The 22,996-nt window shown below is 45.7% G+C and overlaps 1 protein-coding gene and 1 non-coding gene across 2 annotated transcripts; one reads left to right on the top strand and one right to left on the bottom strand.

Moving 5' to 3' along the window:
• On the top strand, positions 1-19,403 carry TECTB (tectorin beta). The gene is made up of 11 exons (XM_010969806.3): positions 1-99; positions 243-407; positions 1,129-1,319; positions 3,654-3,796; positions 3,902-3,974; positions 9,139-9,242; positions 9,386-9,469; positions 13,416-13,578; positions 15,103-15,175; positions 16,401-16,433; positions 17,565-19,403. The coding sequence occupies exons 2-11, from the start codon at positions 332-334 to the stop codon at positions 17,612-17,614; spliced, it is 990 nt and encodes a 329-aa protein (XP_010968108.1). The 5' UTR covers positions 1-99; positions 243-331; the 3' UTR covers positions 17,615-19,403.
• On the bottom strand, positions 15,870-15,942 carry TRNAA-AGC (transfer RNA alanine (anticodon AGC)). The gene has a single exon. It is a non-coding gene; the product is annotated as a tRNA-Ala (tRNA).
• Positions 19,404-22,996: the final 3,593 nt, after the last annotated feature.

The raw sequence follows: 22,996 nt of genomic DNA, 5'->3' as shown, positions 1-22,996 counted from the left end.
CAGAGATTTGGGGAGCATCTGAGAAGCAGCATCCACAGTCGAAGAGAATGAAACGGTCGGGAACGGGAGCAGCCGCCTGTGTCATTGACACCCTCTGTGGTAGGAGCCCCATGTTTGTGCAGAAAAGGAGCCACTAGAAACGGGAGGCACGGGCCATCTCCTCTGGACAGTCCCCCCAAGACTGTATGTGCTGCTTTGTTCTCACCCTTGATTCTAATTTCTCGCTCATGTTTCTGACCCAGAATGATTGAGGCTCGGCCCTGGCAGGACTGTCCGTGAACGTTTGGACAGCTTGATTGGCCACCTGGCAAAGACCAGGTTCTGAGAAGCCATGGTGCTGAGGGCCTTTGTCCTGTTGGTCGTCTTTGCAGAAGCCTCTGCGAGATCGTGCACTCCAAGTAAAGCAGGTACGCTCTGTGCTGGTGCATCTTTCTGGGAAGGAAGGTTTCTGGTCCCTTCCCTTTGCAGAGCTCAAAGCTCTGGGCTGATATTGTTATGAAAATGCAGTAATGTAGCCAAGGAGAAGCACTGAAGCACCCCAATCCCGATCAGGCTTTTCCTACCGAAAGTACAAATGTATTGGATAAACTTGGAAATTTTTAAAAATGAGAGAATGCTAGATGGATGAATAAACCCATAAATAGGGATAAAATCTCCACATTCTTTCTATTTGACTGTTGATTTTCTGTCCTGTGCCATAAATGACTGTCTCACAGCACTGAGCATAAATGGACCTTTAAAATTTTATGTACTCATTTCATGAAATTAAAAAATTATATATATACAAAATTTTATATATACACACACACACACACACACACGTATTTCCAATCCATTCAATCTGGTTTCAAAGATACATTCCTTGAAACAGGTTAAAGTTTAAAAGTGGACCAGTTTTGAACACATAGTAAGAATAGTGCAGATATTACACAGAGATTGCAAAAACTATAAAAGTGGAACTTCAGTGACTGAAGTTTGGAGAGAAACTTTCATTATAGCTCATGAAGAATAGTGAGGAAAGTATTTTTAACCAACTGCTTTGCATGCTCAGGTGTAGCTGGAACCCAACCTGTGTAGATTAATACGGTGACAAGATCTGATTTCAAACCATGTCTATCCTCTTTCCAGATGTCATTCTTGTGTTTTGTTATCCCAAAACGATCATCACCAAAATCCCCGAATGTCCCTATGGATGGGAGGTACATCAGCTGGCGCTCGGTGGGCTGTGTTACAACGGGGTCCACGAGGGAGGCTACTATCAATTTGTCATCCCAGATCTGTCACCTAAAAACAAGTCCTATTGTGGAACCCAGTCCGAGGTAAGTCCAGGCCACACACGAAGGAGTTGCCAAGTTGAGGCAACTGGGCTCAAGAATGAGACGTCTACTGCCTACCCTTGAAAGGATTCAGAATTCACCATTTTCCTTTTAAGAGTCAATCCTGACTCCCAAATTTCCTGGGATGTTAGTGTTGTTTATATTCTTCTCTTCTGCCTAATATGAGTGACTCTTTGGATTTAAAGTTTATTCTCCTAATTTGTTGCCTGAGCACCGAGGCCACCTTCTGTGAGTAGAACAAAGGACATACCCCACCTCCACCCCAATTCAAGTTCTGAGCAAGGGATCACAAGTTGCCATCCTTCCTGGGCTGGATGGGTGGCCCAGCCTCTGCCCAAGACTTTGAAGTGGTGACAAAGTGCATTTGGAAGGGCATCTGAAAGGAGAGACCAGAGCATGACACAATCCATAACTGGATCTTGTGAAGTACCCAGGACAGAAAATCAGAGCGAAAAGGTGCAGATGTTAACCACTATATATAAAAATAGATTAAGAACAAGTTTCTTCTGTATAGCACACTGGGAACTGTATTCAATATCTTGTAATAACCTTTAATGAAAAAGAATATGAAAATGAATATATGTCTCTATATATGCATGACTGGGACATCGCACTGTACACCAGAAACTGACACATTGTAACCAACTATACTTCAATTAAAAAAAAAAAAGTAACCACAGACATCCTCTCGCAAAGCATCCTTACACATCAGAGGAGATACCTGAGACCTCCCAGCAGAGTCACTAGTTCGAGGCCACAGAACCAGAAATCTTGAAGGGAGGCTGGGTCTTCTGACACTGACGGATGTCTAGCATCCCTACCACCTTGACTGTAGAAGACAGTAAGTACATCTACTGGGTCTCAGGAGATGAGAGTGAAGGGCTCCCCACGCCAACTCCTCCTCCCACAGGGCCCACAAGGATTGAGTGATTTAGCGGGAAGCGTCATGGGCTTGATTAACAAAAACATCACGCCTTTGAAAATCCTGGCAAAGCGAACTAGAAATCATCTGTGTGGTCTTAGGCTGATGACTTAACAAGTGAATGTTCAAGATCCCTTTTAACTCTGATATTCAGTGATTTTAGAGTCCAATGAGTCAGAGGAAAGAGTCTCAGAAAGAGCTAAGAACTAGACAGTAATGCTCTGGAGATGGGAGACGGGTGAAGTGTCACATGAGATTACTTGGGCAGGGAAAATGGATAAAAAGTTGATGTTGCAAAATACAGATTCTTGAGCCCGTTCGTTTTGGTCAGAAGCCCAGTGGGTATATGGATTTTTTTTTAAGTGCACAACATTCAACTTAGATTATTTTATTTTTTTAAATCAAAGTATAGTTGACTTACAATGTTATGTTAGTTTCTGAATCAGCATAGTGATTCAGTATATATATATATTTTTTTTCTTTTTCATTATAGGCTATTATAAGATATCGAATATAGTTCCCTCTGCTGTACAGAAGGACCTTGTTTATCTATCTTATATATAGTAGTCTGTATCTGCTAATCCCTAATTTATCCCTCCAGCAAGAAATCTTTTTAAAAAAATTAAAAACTGAACAGATTAAACCAACACATCACATATTTGTCTTTCTCTGTCTGACTTACTTCGCTTAGTATGATAATCTCTAGGCCCATCCATGTTGCTGCAAATGGCATTATTTCATTCCTTTTTATGGCTGAGTGGTATTCCACTGTATATACATATATACCACATCTTCTTTATCCAGTCATCTGTTGACGGACATCCATGTCTTGGCTGTTGTAAATAGTGCTGCTTGGAACATTGGAGTGCATGTGTTTTTTGAATTAGAATTTTCTATGGATATCTGCCCAGGAGTGGGGTTGCTGGATCATATGGTGACTCTATTTCTAGTTTTTTAAGGAATCTCCATACTGTTTTCTATAGTGGCTGCACCAAATTACATTCCTACCAACAGTGTAGGAGGGTTCCCTTTTCTCCACGCCCTCTCCAGCACTTTATCGTTTGTGGACTTTTAATGATGACTGGTATGAGGTGATACCTCACTGTAGTTTTGATTTGTATTTCTCTGATAATTTTTAGTGATATTGAGCAAATTTTTATATGCCTATTGGCTAACAACTTAGATTATTTTAAACAATCTCGGTTGAACAGACTCAAGAACCCATCACAAAACTCATTAGCTCACCTAGATACAAGAGTGGGTACTATCAGTGGTAGATATTCATGTCTCCCCACTGGGCTTCTTTCTGAGCCATCTCCAATCACTTTTCCAAGAACCATCATTCTCATCATGGGGGTACAGGGCCACCCTAACCACCTTCTTCCTTTCTCCAGTACAAGCCCCCCATCTACCACTTCTACAGCCACATTGTTTCCAACGACAGCACAGTGATTGTAAAAAACCAGCCCGTGAACTACTCCTTCTCCTGCACCTACCACTCCACCTACTTGGTGAACCAGGCTGCCTTTGACCAGAGGTAAGTTGCTCTGAGAGCAGAGGGCTGGCTGCCTTGTGTGTGTTCTGCAGTCGCTGTCAACCAGGCATGTTTCAGTCCTTATGCAAAATTCTCTCCCCTTTTCAGAGTGGCCACTGTCCATGTGAAGAACGGGAGCATGGGCACATTTGAAAGCCAGTTGTCCCTCAACTTCTATACTGTAAGTGGTCTCCAGGTTCCCACTGCTGCCCTGTGGCCTTTCCAGGAGATGATGGGATGCTTTCTCAGGATTGGTCCTCCCCTGAGCTGTATGCAGAGCCCCATTCTTGAATTTAAGTCGAGATGTAAACTTTGGTCTAGCTCTAAACCTCTTTAAAGACTAGATGCAGCAGACATTCAGATTCATAGAATGGATACAAGAATGGAAAGGTGGCACAGAGTAAAAAGGTCAATCTTCCCATTTTACAGATGAGAAAATTGAAGCAAGAGATATCCTGTGAGTTACCGAAGGTCAATAGGTCAATGTCTAATTCTTCATCAAGATTAGTTTTCACTACAACCCACTCCAGAGATCTATATTTAGGATCCAGCTCTTTTTAAAACATCAGGCACAGAGTAGTGAGCGTCCTACCTGGGACAGGGCTAAGGAGAGAGGTTGAGGTTGGCCGCTGCTGTCTAGTTCTTTGGTCTCCAAAGCCCTTTACTTAGTGGCTCCCCCTTTGTCTTATCTGGGCGTGCTGCCTTCATTGACATCAAAGCTGAAGGCACTCAGAGTAGAGTGCTCCAGAGAAGCTAAATATACAGTGGCCGTTAGCCCAGCTGCCCTCCTATTTAGAAGCAGGGCTGTGTTTCTCAGACCCACAGCTCCCAGTGAGGAGCCATGCACACGGTGACAACAGCCCAGCTGGCTAAAGGAAAATGTAGGCAGAAAGAGAAGGCTTTATGCAGCCTTAGAGGACATCACGTCCAAACCACTCATTTCACAAAGGAAATGATTATTTTTCCTGGAACTCCACTGATCTTGAACTCTTTGAACTTGCTTTACCAGTTCCCTGCAAACTAGCAACCCTACTGAACTTGGAAGGTGAGAGCTAAAAGGGATCCTAGAATAATCTAAATCATTTTACAGATGAGGATCTGAGGCCCAACAAGGAAATGATCTGCCTGAAATCCCGCAGGTGGGCTGCAGCAGTACCCAGTCTGGAACCCAGGGCTCCTAACATGGGTCTCCAAGGAACACTTACAGGCAGGGAATGAAGCTTAAGTCTCATGGCCCCTCACTTACACAGGCCCCTTTCAAGGCCCTGTGTCTAATTTTGTATTCAAAATTTTGGTTCTTTTAATTAAAGAGAGCTCTCTAAATTATATAAGCTTCAAGATCCCATAAAACCTGGATCTGCCCTGGGCCACACACCACTAGTGATTAAGACCTGAGAAAAGGAATCGCACATAGCCCCTTGACCTATAATCAGCGAGGTTAATTCAGTGCAGATCGTCAGGGTAATGGAAGGATGGCAAAACCACCGTGGTGGCTGATGAAGGTCATCCAGGGAGGAAAATCAAAGCTTACTGACACACACATTGACAACAGGCTCAGGGGACGTCCTTGTGACAGGCTGTCTTTACTACCAAGTCCCTGTCTGGAAGTACATGATGATTGTTTTAACCGGATGAAATGACAGATATGACCCTGTGAAGATTTTCCAACAGTTAGAAGTGGGGAGGCACCCGGGTTGTCAAAAATCATCACCCACCATCAGTTATGCGAGGCTAAGTTTCAGACATCAAGATCAAATCTTAGAACTTTTTAAAAAATTAAGAGGCATGTCCTCAGCATCACCAGGCCATCCTCTGGGCTAGACAGAACTGCTTCCTTGAACTGCTCTAGAAATGAGGCTAAGGTCTTCCCTGAGGCCCACCAAGACCCTCACAGGACAGATGAGCCCTGGCAACGAGGAGGCTCTGAGGCTCCAACTGAGACTCTGGTGCTGATTAACATTCCCACGGGGGGCTCGGTTCCCTGTGCCCGCCCCATGAGGCTGCTACTTTTCTTCCCCTCCCTTCTTCCACTTGAGAGCATTCTTGTGTGTTTCTGAAGAAACAGCTGCTCCCTGCATATATTTTCATCAAATTACCAAAGACAGTGCTGTGCCCAGAGGCCACGACGGAACCCACGTACCGCTCATTGCTTAGATTCTGAAAGCTCCAAGTGCTGTACCCTAAAACCACCAGTTCTACTCAGCGCGCGCCCCCTCCCCTCTCTCTACCCCATCGCATTCACTCCTGCCAACGGCCCATGATTGGCGTTCCTGGGGAAAAGTTATTTTGACTTCCAATCCAAATTAAAGGGAGTCAGTCAACTTGCAGACGCAGCCTAGCATTGCCATTAAGAAGACAGGCCTTGACATCAGACCACTGGTTTGAAGCCTGGGTCCACCATTTACTAGTGGTGGGATGTTCGCCAGGTTAGTTAACTTCTCTGGGCCTCCACCTGTGTGATTATTACAAAGGGGATAAGATTAGCACTTACCCGAGGAATCTGTTATGAGGGTTGAGTGAAGTAATCCTTATGAAACACTTTGCACAGCGCCTCGCACAAAGTGCCTGAGAAGATAGTCACGATCGCGGTTGTAAACTTTGACCTCATTTAAAGTGGAAACTGAGCGCTCCTAGTACCCGTGTTGTTACTTTTATAGGGTTTGAACATCAGTACCAGCGTGGGATTAGGTTGACTTTGATTTCTATCCCTCTTAGTTAGACAGAAACAAATGACGAAGCTTGGGAGGGAACAAAGGCAAACAACAGAGACCAAAACCATAGACTTCCCACGTCAGAACAGACCTCAAATGTGATTAATCTCAATCGTCTACCCAATGCCCCAAATTTTTCTGCAACACTGCTAAGGGATAGGCTTCTTACCTTTTCCAAGGACTATGGCAAGTTGGGTCTTCCCGTTTTAGGTCAATGTGTGAAATCCGGCATCCTGAACTCTGGCCCGTTGGTCCTGGTTCTGTCCTCTGAAATAATACCATGTGATGATGTTGTTGATGGTCCTTCAACCATCTCAAGCTTGTCTTCCCCAAACTAAACTTCTTCCCACTGTTTGTGGTCCATTCATCAACCTGGTTATTCATCTCTGAGCGTGATCCCCTGGGTTAAAGTCACTATTAAAACGTGGAGCCCAGAATTTGCAAAAAAAAAAAAAACACAAAAAACTGTCTAGGTATTATGGGGTGAAGCTATTTGGACATAGGTTCCTGATTTTTATGTTATAAAGAAGGTAGGGGGAAATCACGTTGAGCATTACTGTCAGGTGAGAAGTGGAGAAACTGACCATTAAAAATGTTTTGTTTCAGAAATTGAATTAAGGGTACAGGTTCTGTTCTCCATTTTATAACATAATCAGGAAGGTTCTTCTGCAAGTAGAGGCATTATTCTAATATTCCAATTCCTGGTTCCTGGGAGGCGGGACCAGGAGAGGCACCTCTGGCCACGTTGGGGACAGCACTGTGGTCCCCAAGGTTAGGTCCCACATTTGCAAACAGTCCTTTGAAATATGACACATCTCAGGAAATAATAAGGATCATTAGAAACTGCTGTAAATCTGCCACTTCAACTTGCAGGTTAAGCTGGTAAATCACTTATGGTTAAGGACATTATGCTTTAATCATTGCGATCATTTAAATGGTGCAGGGGCTGATAGAGAGGATGAAAACAATTGACTTCCAGGTTACTGAGTCAGGAGCCCTGCCTGGATCTGCTATCAGTAAAATAACGTAAGAGATGCCTGAAGACGATTCTGAGCCCTCTCAGCAGTTCCTTGAATTTGACCCTTAGAGGGTTAAAGTCCATTTTAACTAGATGTCCTTGTGGCCATTGTTACAGATCAAGTTCTGCAAACCTCCAAGTCCATGAAACTCAATCTTTTAAATTAGTATATCCTCGTCTAAACTTTCTTCTGCTCCTATTACATAAAATCACCATCATAGAAACATTTCTGCAAGGCAGATGGATGCAAAGGTTATTCCCATTTCACAGATGGGAACACTGAGGCTCAAAAACCCAGCTTGCCCCTAGTGTGTCCAAGGTTACTAGTGGGAGCTAGGATTAGGTAGGCCAGGATCTTTGTCCTTCCATCATGATGGTTTTGTCTCTGGAGGCTAAACCTGGAGGGTAGTTAAAGGTCATTATTAGAATGGAATGAACCCGAGACTCAAAGAATGGACTAATCAGCCTCCTTTGGGCAAGCCAATAGGAAACACTGCAATTATTTCTAATAACTCATCCAGAACTGCCTGGTGAATATGACAGGTAAAGACCACACACACCAGGCTGGTGACCAAAGGCTATGCTCCTGTGCTTGAATCATGGCAAAGAGTCCCTGTTGCACTTGAGTTTGAAGCCACAGTCTTCTGGATCCACCCTCACAGCCTCTCTAACTTCATCTCCTGCCCTCCCCCAGTCCCTGCCTCTTCCCACCTGCCCCTTTGCTTGCTCATGCTCCAGTACACTGGGCTCCTCGCTGTCCTGACCGGCCCACTCTCACCCCAGGGTCTTTGCCTTGGCTGAAACATCCTTCCCCAGATGCCTGCATGGCCCCTTTACCTCCTCCTTCAAGTCTTATCCTCAGTGAGGCCTCCTCTACCACTGTATTGGAAATTGCAACGTGCCCCTCCTTGCACTCCCAACCCACCTGACCCTACAAATTTTATAGTTTTTCTATGTAACATACTATATTCTATCCTAACCATATAATCTGTTTATCTGTCATCTGTTGTCTGTCTCCCCTGTTAGAATGTCAGGTGGTTGGAGTTAGAGATCTTTGCTTGGTTACTGATATATCTCAGCTGTCAGAACACCCAGACACAGAGAGAGCAGAATTTGACACATCGTAGGTGACCAGAAAGTTGTTACTGTCGTTGCTATTAACTGTACTGGGAATTGGAACAAACCTTCCAACCCAGAGTAGATCAGCTCAGGCAAATAGTAGAGGGGCAAGGACAAAGCAGGGTTGTGGGTTGTGAGTATTTGGTCCCCATGCCCTTTGGTGATTCAGTAAAGCACAGTGCTTCAGCACTGCTGGATTCCACTTTTTTCCCATCAACCAAGCCTTCCTCCTCATTGGCTTAGATGGGGCATACGGCACGTATTTCACTGTAACTAGCAAACCTGATGTGGACATGTGATGTCCTCACCCCTTCTAAGATGGCACCAGCATCCTAGGAGGTATGCTTCTCTGGTCTTGGAGGGTCTGACTGTGGTCTTGTGTGCCTGTGCATTTGGGTTGATTCCCACCCCCATCCCATTCTGATTCACCTGCTCCTGTTGGAACCAACTGCTCAGTCCGAGAGGTCATAATGCCCAGTGTCAATTTCCTTCCAAAGAATGCCAAGTTCTCCACTAAGAAAGAAGCGCCCTTTGTCCTGGAGACATCCGAAATCGGTTCAGATCTGTTTGCAGGAGTAGAAGCCAAAGGATTAAGCATTAGGTAAGTACATGTTCCCAATGTTTGTATTTGTAAATGCCAAGAACAACAGCAAAAAAAGACCAGCCCAGGGACTTTTTATTCACCCAGTGTTTCTAGGCATGCAACTCTCTAGCTCAAAGCCATATGTTTTGTTTCATTTCCAGGTTTAAAGTGGTTTTGAACAGCTGTTGGGCCACACCCTCGGCAGATTTCATGTATCCCTTGCAGTGGCAGCTGATCAACAAGGGGTAGGTACGACCCTCTGGAGCTCAGGGCTGAGACGTGGGGCCTGGTAGATCCAGGGCGACTCTGGCTCGGGACAGCTGGGAAGGAAGGACAGCTTGGGACAAACAGGAAGGAAGCCTGGGACAGCAGAGTCTGTTGGTGTCACATCAGTGACTTCCTCTGTGCTTCCAGGCTGAGTACCGATACTAGGAAACACTAACATAGTGCTTTCTAGGTACCAGGTACTGTTCTGAGAGCTTTATCACATATTAATTCATTTGTCTTACTGTAAGTAGGTATTATTACCATCACCCCCATTTTCCAGATGAGGAAACTGAGGCATAGGAGGGGTTAAGTAATGTCACATACTGGGTGTGTGTGTGTATGTGTGTGTGTTTGTGTGTGTGTGTGTTTATGGGAAGGTGGGCAGGCTGGGTTCAAATCCAATCAATCTGACATCAGAACCATGATGAGGACTAAATTAGGTAATCCATGTAAAAAGCTTAGCACATAGTACCTTGTTGGTATCCAATCATTTTTAGTAATATCTTTGTTTTTATTTACTAATAAAGGGGATTGTTTTTATTTACTAATAATTCAGTAGATAATGGGGAATACTTAAAATTTTGGAGTAGCAGACTGATGTACTGGAATTACAACATAGAAAGGTGATTCTGGAAATCATACGTAGGATGGTTTAGAAACAGTACACGGGAGGTAGGAAGACCAGGTTGGAGGCTGTGGCAGCCGCAGAGCCAAAGGCGATAAGATCTGAATGAGGTTGTAGCTAAGTGAGTGGGAAAAAGGTCATCCAACGTCATCCGAGGGAGGGAGAACTGATAAAAATTTAGTGACTAATTCGATATGGGAGAGGGAAGGACAGGGCACAACATCTGAGGAACATGTGACAAAGAACGCTTTCTGCTGCTGAATTGCGGATTGTGAAGATGAGAAACTGTTTGCTATAGGCTCCTGGGGAGAGAGTTTCTGGATAAGGGAGTCTGAATTCTCCTTGAGTTCAGGAGTGACATGTTGAGCTTGAGATGACAATTGTCTAGAAGCACTTAGAATTGTAACCTCGGAAAACAGAGGACAGGATGAGTGAGACTAGAGTGAACAGTAAACATAGAAAAGGCCATTCCGCAAACGAAAGCCAACCAGTGTACCAGAACCCACCAGGGTTAAGTAAACTCTGGGTCCAGGGACAAAGATGATTAGATAATAAAGGTGAAGCCACTTTGGACCTTTAACTATTTTTATTTAACAAACACTTAAACAGCACATGCAACATACCAGATGTTGGTCTAGGGAGGTGCTTAACAAATGCTAATTTATTTAAATTTCATTAAACTCCCCATAAAGGAGGTAGTATAATAATCACTATTTTACAGATGAGAAAACTGAGGCACAGACAGGTGCGGACACTTGCCCAAAGTCTAAGCTAGTCAGGGGATGGATGATCTGGGCAGCGGTATCTCCTGGTAACACTGGGTGGGACAGGCCAGCAAGAGCCACAGCTAAGCACCCCACCTTCCTGCAGAGATGGGAACTGAGTTTGGGTCCTTACTTCACATGTGTCCTTGAGTGACTCACTGAGGTTCTGTTGACAATGGTACAAACCAAATGACTTCAGGGAGATTCTGAAATAAATTATTGACCTACAGAGACCAAAAATTACCAACATGTACTGGGAACCTCTCTCAGACAATGGCCACACCATGGAAGCGTGTCCTGCCGGTGGTTCTGGTGCTCTCGCTCACAGAATAGATGTGTAATAGGAAAGAAAAGGAATGCTTGTGACTTTGGGGTAGTCCCTACAAGCAGTCCTTACACTCCTGGGTGCGCAGGAATTACCCCGAGCACCTGTTACACGTGCAGACACACTGCACACCTACAGCATCAGGAGCCCCTGGGCAAACCCTGGGAACCTGCATTTACGCACAGCCCAATTAAAGACGCCCTGACCTATTTCCATAGTCTGCCTAGTTGAAATGGTCTCTTGAGGTTGGAGACACACAGACAAAGACCAGTGCCAAAGGGCAGACTTAGCAAGTCCACGACCATAACCTCCCAGATGCCTTTGGTTCACACTAGGCCTTTTGAGAGAAAAACCCAGTTTTCAATGCCTGGAGAGGGGAGAACAGATGCGTTACCAGGAATTTTGATCTCAGGTGGGGAAGGTGATGGTGTGAAGGCTTCTCCGTGGGCGTTCCACAATCCTGCACTACCTGTCCCCGAGGGGCGGGTGCCCCAGCCAACGTCAAGAGGCAGCAGTGCCAAGACACCCAGGCCTGCCTGTGACTCGCCTCCTCCCTGCCTCCAACAAAGCTCGGCTTACATTGTTTTCCGCTGGCTGACACCAGGCCTTGGACGCTCCAGCAGCAAGGAGCTATTTTAAGGGACTTAACGTCTTAAGTTCGTACAAGGATCTCGGGTTTACTGACCAGATGGTCCTGCAAGAATCTTGTTTCACAGCTCAGAAAATGCCCCCAGCTCTTGTCACTGCTCAGAGGCCACCACAAACAGGGCCCAGCTCCTGACCCTGGTCCAGATATAAGGCAGAGTGTTCACACCTCGTTTCACTCCCTGACTCTCAGAGTTCACATCCCTTCAGTCCTACCTCTAATTTAGCCCCTAACGTCTGGTTCTGATGGAGCGGGGTGGCTTCGCCGGGGGGCTGGACTGCTCTCTGGTGTGTGTGTATTGAGTTGGAAGGACAGCAGAGTCGGAGAAAAGCTCCAGGAGGGGCCTGAACTTTGGGTTCCACTGCGGCGCAATCCACTGGTCTTGAGCTTCTGACCCACAGACCTTTGTTCTACAGAGGACAGTGCTGGTGCTCGTTGTCACACACCCACACTCCGCAGGCCTCGAGTGTGGCCTGAGAACCATTCCCAAGAACCATTGTGTCTGTTCCCAAAGACTGCTTGAATGCCTGCACTTCAGTAGGGACTCCATATGTGTTTGGTAGATGAACAAGTTTTGTGCCTAAACCAGGGTTTCCCAATCTTGACACCACTGACCTCTTGGGCTGGATCACTCTGTTGTGGGGTCTGTCCTGTGCCCTGTAGGACATTCTGCAGCATCTCTGGTCTCTTCTTTCTAAATGCCAGGAGCACCTTCCTCCCATTCATGACAACCACAAGCCAAATGACCCCTGGGGGGGGGGGGGCACAAAATGGCCCCAGGTGAGAACAATTAGTTTTGACAAATGCCCATCTTTGTCATTATTGTTTCTTTTGCTACAATTGTATGTTTGGGGCTTTGAAACTTCCCAAATATTACGTTCTCATGACAGAGAATTTAGAAAAAGCATAAAGGTACAAAGAACAAAAACTGTCCATAATTCCACCACTCCACAATAGCTAGTGTTAACTTTTAGATGACATCTTTGCAGTCATTTTTTTTCTGTATGCAGATTAAAAATATCACAGTTTTACAAAGGCAATTATGTAATAGAAGAGTTATAGAACTTAAATAGTATAATGTAAATTCAAATTCCCAGCGGCGAAACCTAACAGTATGTACACAGAAGTGTGCTGGGTCTGCCTTGGGTGGCTCTGGCAGCTTTGGGAAACACCGTTCCCACCTCCATCATCTTTATTTCGTACATACACTGGGAATCTCCACATCCCAGGTCTCCGGAGGGCTTTGTCTTGGGGATTTCACTACTTTGGGACAGAGGTGTGGTGACTTACCAGGTGTGTGGCTTCTCATATATCTCCCCCTACCCCCCTTGCTGTACTCTGTAGATAGGGGACGATCACACCCATCTCATAGCTCCTCGCCTTGACCCCACAGAAGTGAGGGTAAGTTAGGCGCTGCTGGTCAAAGGGCTTTGAAAGGATAACACGCTGTGTAAAAGCCCAGGCGAGGCTGTGCATGCATGAATCTGCCTCCCACGCCCTTGTTGAAGTTCAGGAGGTAACCTTTTCTCTCCCCTTCCCTCCCCACCTCCCCCGTGTGTTCCAGCTGCCCCACGGATGAAACAGTCCTCGTACACGAGAATGGGAAAGATCACAGGGCAACCTTCCAATTCAACGCTTTCCGGTTCCAGAACGTCCCCAAACTGTCCAAGGTGTGGTTACACTGCGAGACATTCATCTGTGACAGTGAGAAGCTCTCCTGCCCAGTGGTGAGCCGCCCCTCCCCTGATCGAGAATGAGAATGTTACCCGGGGGGTGGGGGGGGGTATTGGAGACACTGTATTTTTAGCTGGCAAATTGTAACCAGAGCAGTGTAGGCGTGTGCTGAGGTCATTCTGGAGGAGAGGGCGCTGGATGTAGGGGCAGACATTCCAGGGGCGTCACCCTGCCACCAACAAGCCACATGGTCTGGCACGTGTCACTTAACCTCTGGAGCTTGGTTTTCTCCTTTTTAGAGCGGTGATAAGTAATGGCCCTTCTCTTTTCAGAGAGCAATGTGAGGTAAAATGAAAGCAATGTACACGGAAATGCTTTGAAAAAGTTTAAGCCCCAGGGAAATTCAAAATCTAGGTGGTGGCAATGGGCTCTGGATGGAAGTCATAGGTGGGTATTAATAGCTCTTGACTTACCAGCCTGAGGGCTCATCTCGGGGACTTGAGGTGGACCGGAGAGATGATGCAGAATTTCCCGATATGGGGTCACAGGTGACCTGGCCACATGAGAGGACGGGCCCCACGGTCGGGCTCCAGCTTCACAGACTCGTTAAGAGTAGCTCATGCAGAAGCTGGGGGAGTCAGTTTCCCCTCCACCTGCCCCGCTAAGAAGTTGCCGCAGGATCAATCAACATGCACAGTGAATCCAGGTGGAAGACAATTTTCCATTGTGAACTGGTGGGAACCTGGTCCTTAGAGCAGTGGTTCCAAACTGTGGTCCCGGGTGGCTTCAGCAGCACCTGGGGACTTGTCAGAGAGGCAAATTCTCAACCCCCACCTCACCCCCCGGCCCCAGACCACCTGATTCAGACACTCTGGGGTGACCCCAGCAATCTGTGCTTTAACAAGCTCTTCAGGTAATTCTGGGGCATGCTCAAGTTTGGGAGCCACTGCCTTGAAGATTTAAAAGTGTTGAATCCCACACTGTTACCTCCTCTGCTCTATGTGAACTGGAGGTCCTGGCGGGGAGGGACAGGGTGTTTCTGAAGAGGGTACCTGCTCGCATCACCTACAGTAACCAACAGAAATAAGATGATAATCTCTATTTCTATGGATTCATTTGGCCAGAAAGTGGTCATTTGCGAGCACAAATAGTGAAAAGGAAGGGACCAGAGAGACATTTAACTGCTGATGAAAGGATAATTTTTGGCACTGCATTTACAAAAAGAAAATGAACCAGAGCACAGTTTCCACCTCTCAAATCACTGTGATGAGAGTAACTGCAGGTCAGAGCCTTCTCATCGAAAGAAATGGCATCGAGCCCTCCCACACACAGTGTGGATTTGTTCCAGCTTGAAGAGTTAATGACAGGAAGCTGTCCTCCTTTTCTCAAGTTGGAGGAGGGATGAAAGCATCTCTTCAGGTTATACAAACAATAAGGGATTATCTGAGGCCTGGGGAATTCTGACCCCATCAAGTTTGTGGCTTTTTTTCTTTTAACCTCTCTCCTTTTTTCTCTCCTGTGTCCATTTCTCATTCCACCTCCGCCCTCCTCGTCCTTGGCTTCTCTTGGGTCTCCAGACTTGTGACAAACGGAAACGCCTCCTCCGGGACCAGACTGGGGGCGTCCTGGTTGTGGAGCTCTCCCTCCGCAGTAAGCGTCTCTCTTTTCCAAATGGTTGCCTTCATGCTGGGCTGCATCCACAGGCACAGCCGGTTTGAGCATTTTAACTAAATTGCCAAACCAGTTGTGCCTGTAGACACAACCTTTACCTGCACCTTGAGTCTTCCTACCTGGGGGGCGGGGGGGGGGTGCTATCGCTCACGCCCAATCAAGGTTTGTTAACTACCCTGAAAAGCTCTGTCTGCTGCCCAAATTCCAGTGCCCCCAAGGAACCAGGAAGTGCTGAGGTTCCAGACAGTGTGTGGGCAACAAAAATAATAGAAAATGAGACTTTCTGGGGCATCCAGAACCAGCACTGGTCTGCATGGCTGTTGGGGTTTCAGAAATAAAGGACCCCCCTCTCGGGCTCTATCCTCTAGAACGTGCCATCTAGCAAGGAGAGAGATGCTGAATGCAAGGGAAAGGGAGGTTACTGTTAATGGGGGTGAGGGGGGTCAGGTGGGAACAGATGGGTAAGGGGTTCAACCGCTTCAGGCTCAGGAAGACCCCTGTGGGTCATCTGTTAAGTGTGACCTGAAGAGTGCTGTGACGAGAAGGGTGAGCAAGGCCTGTGGGAAGGCTGCAGCTTTTAAGGGAGGATTACCAAACTATGGCCAGGAGCTGAACCCCAGCCGCTGCCTGATTTTGTATGGTCTGCAAGCTAAAAACAGTTTTTTCTTTTTAATGGAGGTACTGGGAATCGAACCCAGGACCTCATGCATGCTAAGCATGCGCTCTACCACTGAGCTACACCCTCCCTCTAACAGTTTTTCCTTTTTATGTAGTTGGGAAAAAAAAATCCAAAGAATAATATTTCATATCACAAAAATTCTATGAAATTCAAATTTCAGTTTATACCGAAAGTATTGTTGGAACACAGCGCCATAGGCTCATTTAGGTGTTGTCCCCAGCTGCTTTCAATGGTGACAGCAAGACAAGCAGTTGCAACAGAGACCACATGGCCCACAGAGCTGAAAATATTTACTAGCACCACCCTCTTCAGAAAGTTTACCAACCCCTGCCTTAGAGAGCCAGGAGAAAATGGTGTGAGATGACACATTTGTAAAGCGGCTGGAAACTTTGTCCTAAGGACAATGGGACGCCTGCTGGTTTCACCAGGGGAGAATCCGGTCAGGTTTGTGTTTTAGGAACAGAGCTCTTAGGCTTTGCCTCCCATGATCTTTTCTTAAAACTTCTCTCTCTTTACTCACAACAGGCAGGGGATTCTCCAGCCTCTATAGTTTCTCAGGTAAGGAACAGAAACAGCTCTGGGGAATGTCGTGGGTAATGCTTTTAACAGGTGGATGTGCGCTTTCAAAGCTTACCCTAGACCCCAGCAAAGCCTTTAAGAATTGAAGGGTACACTTTAAAGCACACCTGAGTGGGCCGGAGGGGGCTGGAGGTGGAGAGGTCTGCACCAGCCCCTGAGCTCTGAAGGGAGGGAGGGGCTGGGTGGAAGTTGGATGAAGCCCGCTCCCCCAAGTCTCAGCAAAGACATCACCAGGTGGCTTCTCTTGGTTTTCTGCATTTGGAGAATGTGATTTTCCATGATCCATTCACTCAACAAGTATTTCTGAGTCCCTTCTATGATCCTGCCCCTCATGAACTGAGTGACCTTGGGCCATGACCTTCCCCCCGCTGTGTTCCCCAGTTTCCTCTGTGAAACTAGGTTAATAATTGTCGCCATCATACACAGTTGGGGTGTGGATTAAATATGGCAGCTAAGAGCACTAAATAATGCCCAGCACACAGCAAACATCCGGTAAAGATCAGCCGTAATTACTGACCCTGGACCAGACACTTTTCTAGCTGGTGTGACTCCTGCAGTGAACTAGGCAGGCAAGGCTCCTGCACTTCCTAGTACACGTGAAGTACGGTGGGTGGGGGTTGAGAAATGATTCAGATAGCAACCGGGGCCTCTTAGAGGAAGAAGCATTTCAGCTAAGTCCCAAGATCTCACCAAATGATGACGCGATGAGGTAAGGCAGCTATATTTATTAATAAATTCACAGATGTAGTCTTTGCTCTCACAATTACAGGCAATCATGTAAAGCAACTGTTTAAGACTCCCAGATTCTTATTTTTAAAGGAAGTTCTCTAGCGAAAGCTCTACAGTGAAATTAAACCATCACTGCTGGTTCAACATGCTGGTTCCCACCTGTTAGAGATCCATATCCTAGGTTTATCTGGTGGGGTCTTTGTACTGAGCTATGGAACCCTCAGAGGATGAACAAAACTGACGTTGTGTAAAATGTGCAGGGTTTTATGAAAACCTACTTGATGCCCTTGAGTCGACTCTTCTGCTGAGTTGACTCTTTCGCTGAGTTCTCCTTGCTCCCCATAGAACTGTTTTCTGTCTCCCTTCTTGTCTGGTCCACAGATGTTCTCTATCACCTCCTCGTGATGCTGGGGATTTGTGCTGTCCTGTAAGGGAGAGCTAGGCAGGCAGCTGCGGCTCCTCCGCCCAAGACCATCTCCTCTGTCAAACTCACATTTACTGTGCTGCCAAAAAGAACAAACAGAAGACCATATTGTTGGGGAGCAGAGAATAGCACTTTGCCAAATATGTGTTCCAGTGATTTTTGTGAATTTCAGCGATTGTTTCTCTTTGGTGTCCCACTTCCTCTTGTGACTTCCTGTGGCTCTTAGATTCTGCAGTCCCTGCCCTGTGGCTGGCAGAGTCTCCCTTCCCCATATTCAAGTCGGGGACTGCAGCAGACTCCTTTGAAAGCTATTCTAATTTTAAAAGACTAACACACCCAACCAAGTGCAGCTGAGCATTCTGAGGAGAATGTAGGGCATAAGCACAAAGTCAGTGCTAAGTACAGAGGGCACAGGAACAGCCAACTTTGCTGTTCTCTGAAGGGGCCTTTGTCATTGAGGCTGTGCGACTCTATCTAAGGACCAGAGCTGAGCCGCCAGGCAGGGGTTCTAATCTCTCAAATGATCATGTGTGAATCAAAGCAGTATGCCATAGTTTTGCTCAAACCTGAATAACATAAAGGAAAATGGTTCTCGAGAGCCCCCAGTGAGTGCTAACCTAATTTTTTTTATTATAAGTTTTCTTAACTATGTATAAACATTACATAGGTATACAGTCCTAATTTTTATAGCTAATATGAACGTCTTAAGAGGAAAAGAAAATTCAAAATTGAATAGGAATACCACTACATAAAGAAAAAAATTCACCTTAGCATTAATTTAACTTCATAATGTGGCTTCGCCTGAACGAAACTGCTGCTTGTGACATGTCTAGGAGGGACCACCATGACAGGTTCTCTGAAGCCTGTCAACCCCATCCTACCTACGCCTTGTGATGCCCAGTGCCCCCACTATTTCTATGTGGTCTAGTGAGAAATCTTCATTGGTACAGAATGGTCTGACCTCATTTAGCCTCCACTTGAACATTCAAGCTATATTTTCATCTCACTAACTTACGCTCCTTGAAATGGAACCAACAAAAAATCAGAAATGCAAATGCAGATATGGCCAATGAAATTATGCAGTGCCTCACCCTAATAGTAGCCCCCACCCCAGCGACTCAGAGTATGTTGAGAGCAATGATTTACATGGTCAATCAAATAAACACAGAAGGAACTGGTCCTGGTAGAGAATGGCAGATCCCTGAGAATGCACTGGAAAACCCTAGTTTGAGGCTAGAAGCTAGGATGTGATAGGAAAAGCCAGAAATCAAAATTCTTTTCTTCATCTTGTACAGACTCAATTAGTGGGCTTATCATTTGCAAACATGTCAGCATGTGTCTTTGTATTTAATGTATTTGAGAAGTTTTGAGATCTGTAGTTTGATGGTTCCTTGACATCTGTGTTAATGAACTCAGAAACTAAGCTAGTTCTCAAATCTTGGGAGACACGGAGTGCATGTTTAGCAATAGGCTAAGATTAAAATGACTTTATGTAGTTTAAACTGGTCTCAGAGCTGGTGCACCAGCCAGTCAGTTTGGGATCTCTTCTTCCTGTAAATTCAGAATTTTTGTAGTTAGGAAGGACAGAAGACATTTTATTGGTTCTAGTCAAAAACTCTTAAATAGGACTCTCTCAGCCATAATCATAAATCCTTGGCTGTCAGAGTAAAACAATGTTGTGTTAGTTTTGCTTTGTTTTATCATAATGTTTGATGATCTTGTATCTCTCCCTGGTGCTATGGAATAAATAAAATGTCTTAAAATAAGTAACCTGTGACTACAGCTTACAGTGTTAATATATCATGCTGAAAGGCAATTCCTCGACCCTCCCAGGGGTTTCTACAACTAGAGCTTCTGAGATTCATATAAATACCACAGACTATCAATTATTTAATCCTACATTTGCATTTCAAAAACTCCAGTATTGGGTTTCTGATGCAAGGAGGCAGAGCCATTTTGCATGATTCACATTTGGGAGGAAAAGTCTTTTTGGTCATCCCTGTCTCGAATACGCTAATGTCTATCATCAGCAACTGGCTGTGTTGTGACTTAAAGTTAACTGACAGCCCCACGATGTTTGGTTGCATGTTTCATGTCTCATAACTTCTCTACTAAGGAATTAAGAGAAAGCACCCTTAAAACAATCTTTCTTGCAAATTCCTAGTAGTGCTAAACATAAAACAGAGAAGGAGGAAAGAGTATATTCTCCCTTAGGTATCCTTGGTTGACACAGAAAAAGCACTGGATATAGATTTTAGGAAATGGCTCTTATTAAAATGCCGGGTTATGAATCTTAAAGACAGAATCTCCCCCTCTCTCTCTAAACTTGAGTAACACAAAGGAAATACACATAGAGACATGCAATATACACATAAATCTCTAACTATTGATCAACTGATAGATACAGCTCAGCTACAGCCATAGCGAGATATAGAGATTTACATGTGTGTACACTCAGTGTATGCGTGTACACATGTATGTATGCTTATGCATGTGAATGTGTACATGCGTATGTGTGTGGCTGCGAATGTGCTTATGCACGTGTGTAAATGTTTTATATGCATGTGTGTGACCGGATGTTTATGTTCTAAAGTTCAATGAAAAGGGCATAAGTACCAAAGTCTTTATCATAAGAACATAAGTGTGTAAGCCTGTGGGTCAGGGCTGGAAGGGCATGCGTGCACACACACACACATGCACACACACTCTCCATATAAAATACAAAGATGGGGTAATAATAGTCGATCGTCATATCCCACACTCCATCTCTATATCTGCATATCATTTTCTCTTTCAATGGAACAATATTGGATTGCTCAGTGACTGCTACAATTTCGTACTTACCTCTATTAGTCCTTAATATATTGCATTACTGCTATGTATGCCTCCTCGCTCCAACTAAATGGAGCGCTAAAGATCAAGGAAAGTTTCATGCTCTCTCGTGTCCCCCATTGTGGTACCTGGCACAGAGTAAGTACCCAATAAATGCTCTTTGAATTAATGAACGTTCAGATGGATAGATGGATGGATGAACAGATGGGTGGGGACAGGCCAGTCTCTCTAAGAGACCCCGTAGCAGAAGTTGCCTTGCTCCCTTTCACAATGGAGCAGAGTGTTTGGGATGTAGAAGCCGTTGTCCCAAACAAGGGAAGAAGTTACGAGATGTGAGGTGATCAGTCGTGGCCCACTGTCTCCATGCTGGGGCAGCAAGGGAAGCTCTCTGTCCCCTTCATATAAATGCTTCTACCACCCCTCTCACTGAGCATCAGTCAAAAACTTTCAATCCCTGATGCTGAAGACCTCTGCAGAGGAGCAGAGCCCAACACAATGAAAATGGAATCGTGTTATAGAAAATGGATTCTGTGGAGGTCCTGGGGTTCAGCCGCCCACCTCTGGACAGACAGGTCCTGCGATGGAAACGCTTAGGAGACTGATGGAGGTGGGGCTGTGTGTCAAGCACTTCCTTGGTCCTTACTTCATGTCCTTCTTCCTTAAAAAAAAAAAAGCAACAGGAATTCCACCAAATCTTTTGGCAAATTTGGTGCTAAAGACTCTCAACCTACCAAAAAGTGGTTTATTTCCCCACACAGAGCTCAGCAATAGCTCCACAAAGGCAGCTCAGAGGTCCAGCCAAAGAGAAAATATTCCTCATTGGCTTTCATTCTTCGTCATGAAAAGTCAACAGAGAATGTCTCTCAAACACGATTTATCATTCAAGTTGCTCTGTCATTTTCAGGAGCAGCCACACAGAAGACAATCTGGAGTTGTAAGGAATTTTTTAAAAAGTACTGTAAATGCATGGGTGGTTCAGTAAATCTCTTACAAGAATCACTGGGGAAGAAAAACCAAACACCATGGAATCCTAGTCTTTGTGTAAAAGGGGAAATACAGCGGAATGGATAGGTTTACCTTTTCTGGTGGAGATTTAAAAATTAAATATTTCATTAATGAATACAAAGTTCTTGAAATTCAAGCTTTGATTGCAGCCTTTGCTCAGTGGATAGGAGAGAAATTAAGCAATACACTGAGGACGAGACATGCGCCATTTGGAAGCTGCAGCGCTCACAGGAAGCCAGAGTTCAGGACCAGGCCTTCCAGCCGCTGCCTGCAGGGGTTCTGTCTGCTTGGAATGGCCGGATCCTGTTGGATTCCAGTGATTCATACCTCAGGTGGAGCTCTACCCCCTGAAAACATTCCTGAGATGCTTTCTGGTGTGGAATCCTAGGTCCTTGCTGGCTGACTAGCTGATAAGGAGAATAAGCACTGAAGGTTAGGAAACCGTCATTTTGCAAAGGCAGGCAGGCCTGAGGCCCCAGGCTTCATTCTCCAGACTCCCCCCTTTACCAGAATAATGCTGGATTCACATTCACTGCAAATTTCACAAGCTAACAGCCGGAAATACCTGGCAGGGAGGGCAGGCTCACTGGCAGGTCTGGGAGCAGCAGCCCTGGTCCCCCAGGAGATGAGTTCACTATGTCCAGCTCATCTACCTCCACATTTGCTCCAGGCCACAGGACTCTGGGGTGAGAAGGCCAGCTCGATGGCGCCCCCTGCTGGAAGACTGATGCAATGCCCCGGAACTACATCCTCTAAATGGGATATTTAACGTACCACACAGAATTTTATGGAACCCCACAAACATCTTTAAAGAAAATACTCACCTCAGACAATCTCTGGGACGTGAGCTTCTTCCTCAGTAAATTCGGGGAATGGAATTGTGAAGCCTTCTTGCCTTTCAACCAGAAAGTTGTCTGTTCTCCTTTGCCCTGTGGGAAGCAGAGAGAGTGCTGGTGAGGCCACCTGTGAAGTGTGGCCCCAGGTCCCCGTGCTCGCATACTGAGAACGCACTTTGTAGTCACAACGAGGCAGGAGCTGCCTCAGTGAAGGAAAAGCCTCTTTACAGGTGAGATCGTGACGATTTCCTGGAACTTTGTTGATAAGCCCAGATGGACAGTCAGCGATGGCCTAGGGGGTGAGGGCCAGAGGAGACTAAAGTTTCTTCCAAAAAAAACCCCCTTATTTTTATAATAATAAAATGTACTGAGCTCTTCCTAAGAGTGGGGCAGCAGGTGAAACACGTTCACCATCAACCCTCACGTTCACCTTTTGAGAACAGCATCCTCACCACTCCCATTTTACAGCTGGTAAAACCAAGCCCCCAAGTCAGACAGTAATAAGCAGTGGGAGGGATCCACAGCGAGGTCTACCCTGCTGCCTACTAGAAAAGTCTTCCTCTTACTTGAAGTCAGCTGATCAAATACATCATGCCAGGGCCAGGCTCCGCAAACCGAGGAGCTGATGCCACTCCCTCCCTTTCACTCCTTTCCCTGGGACCCCACCCCCTCAAACTCCCAGTGTCAGTGCAACCACCCATCACGCCCACTGTGAG

Source organism: Camelus bactrianus, chromosome 11 (assembly GCF_048773025.1).
Source record: "Camelus bactrianus isolate YW-2024 breed Bactrian camel chromosome 11, ASM4877302v1, whole genome shotgun sequence".
NCBI lineage: Eukaryota > Metazoa > Chordata > Mammalia > Artiodactyla > Camelidae > Camelus > Camelus bactrianus.
The sequence above is the reverse complement of the archived record's forward strand: the minus strand, read 5'-3'. Positions and strand labels throughout refer to the sequence as shown.

Excerpts from the sequence above, each read along its gene's own strand:
- TECTB (XM_010969806.3), top strand. The coding sequence starts at position 332 with ATGGTGCTGAGGGCCTTTGTCCTGTTGGTCGTCTTTGCAGAAGCCTCT. Across the intron at positions 1,320-3,653 it reads ATTGTGGAACCCAGTCCGAG|TACAAGCCCCCCATCTACCA; the intron begins GTAAGTCCAGGC and ends TCCTTTCTCCAG. Across the intron at positions 9,470-13,415 it reads TGGCAGCTGATCAACAAGGG|CTGCCCCACGGATGAAACAG; the intron begins GTAGGTACGACC and ends CGTGTGTTCCAG.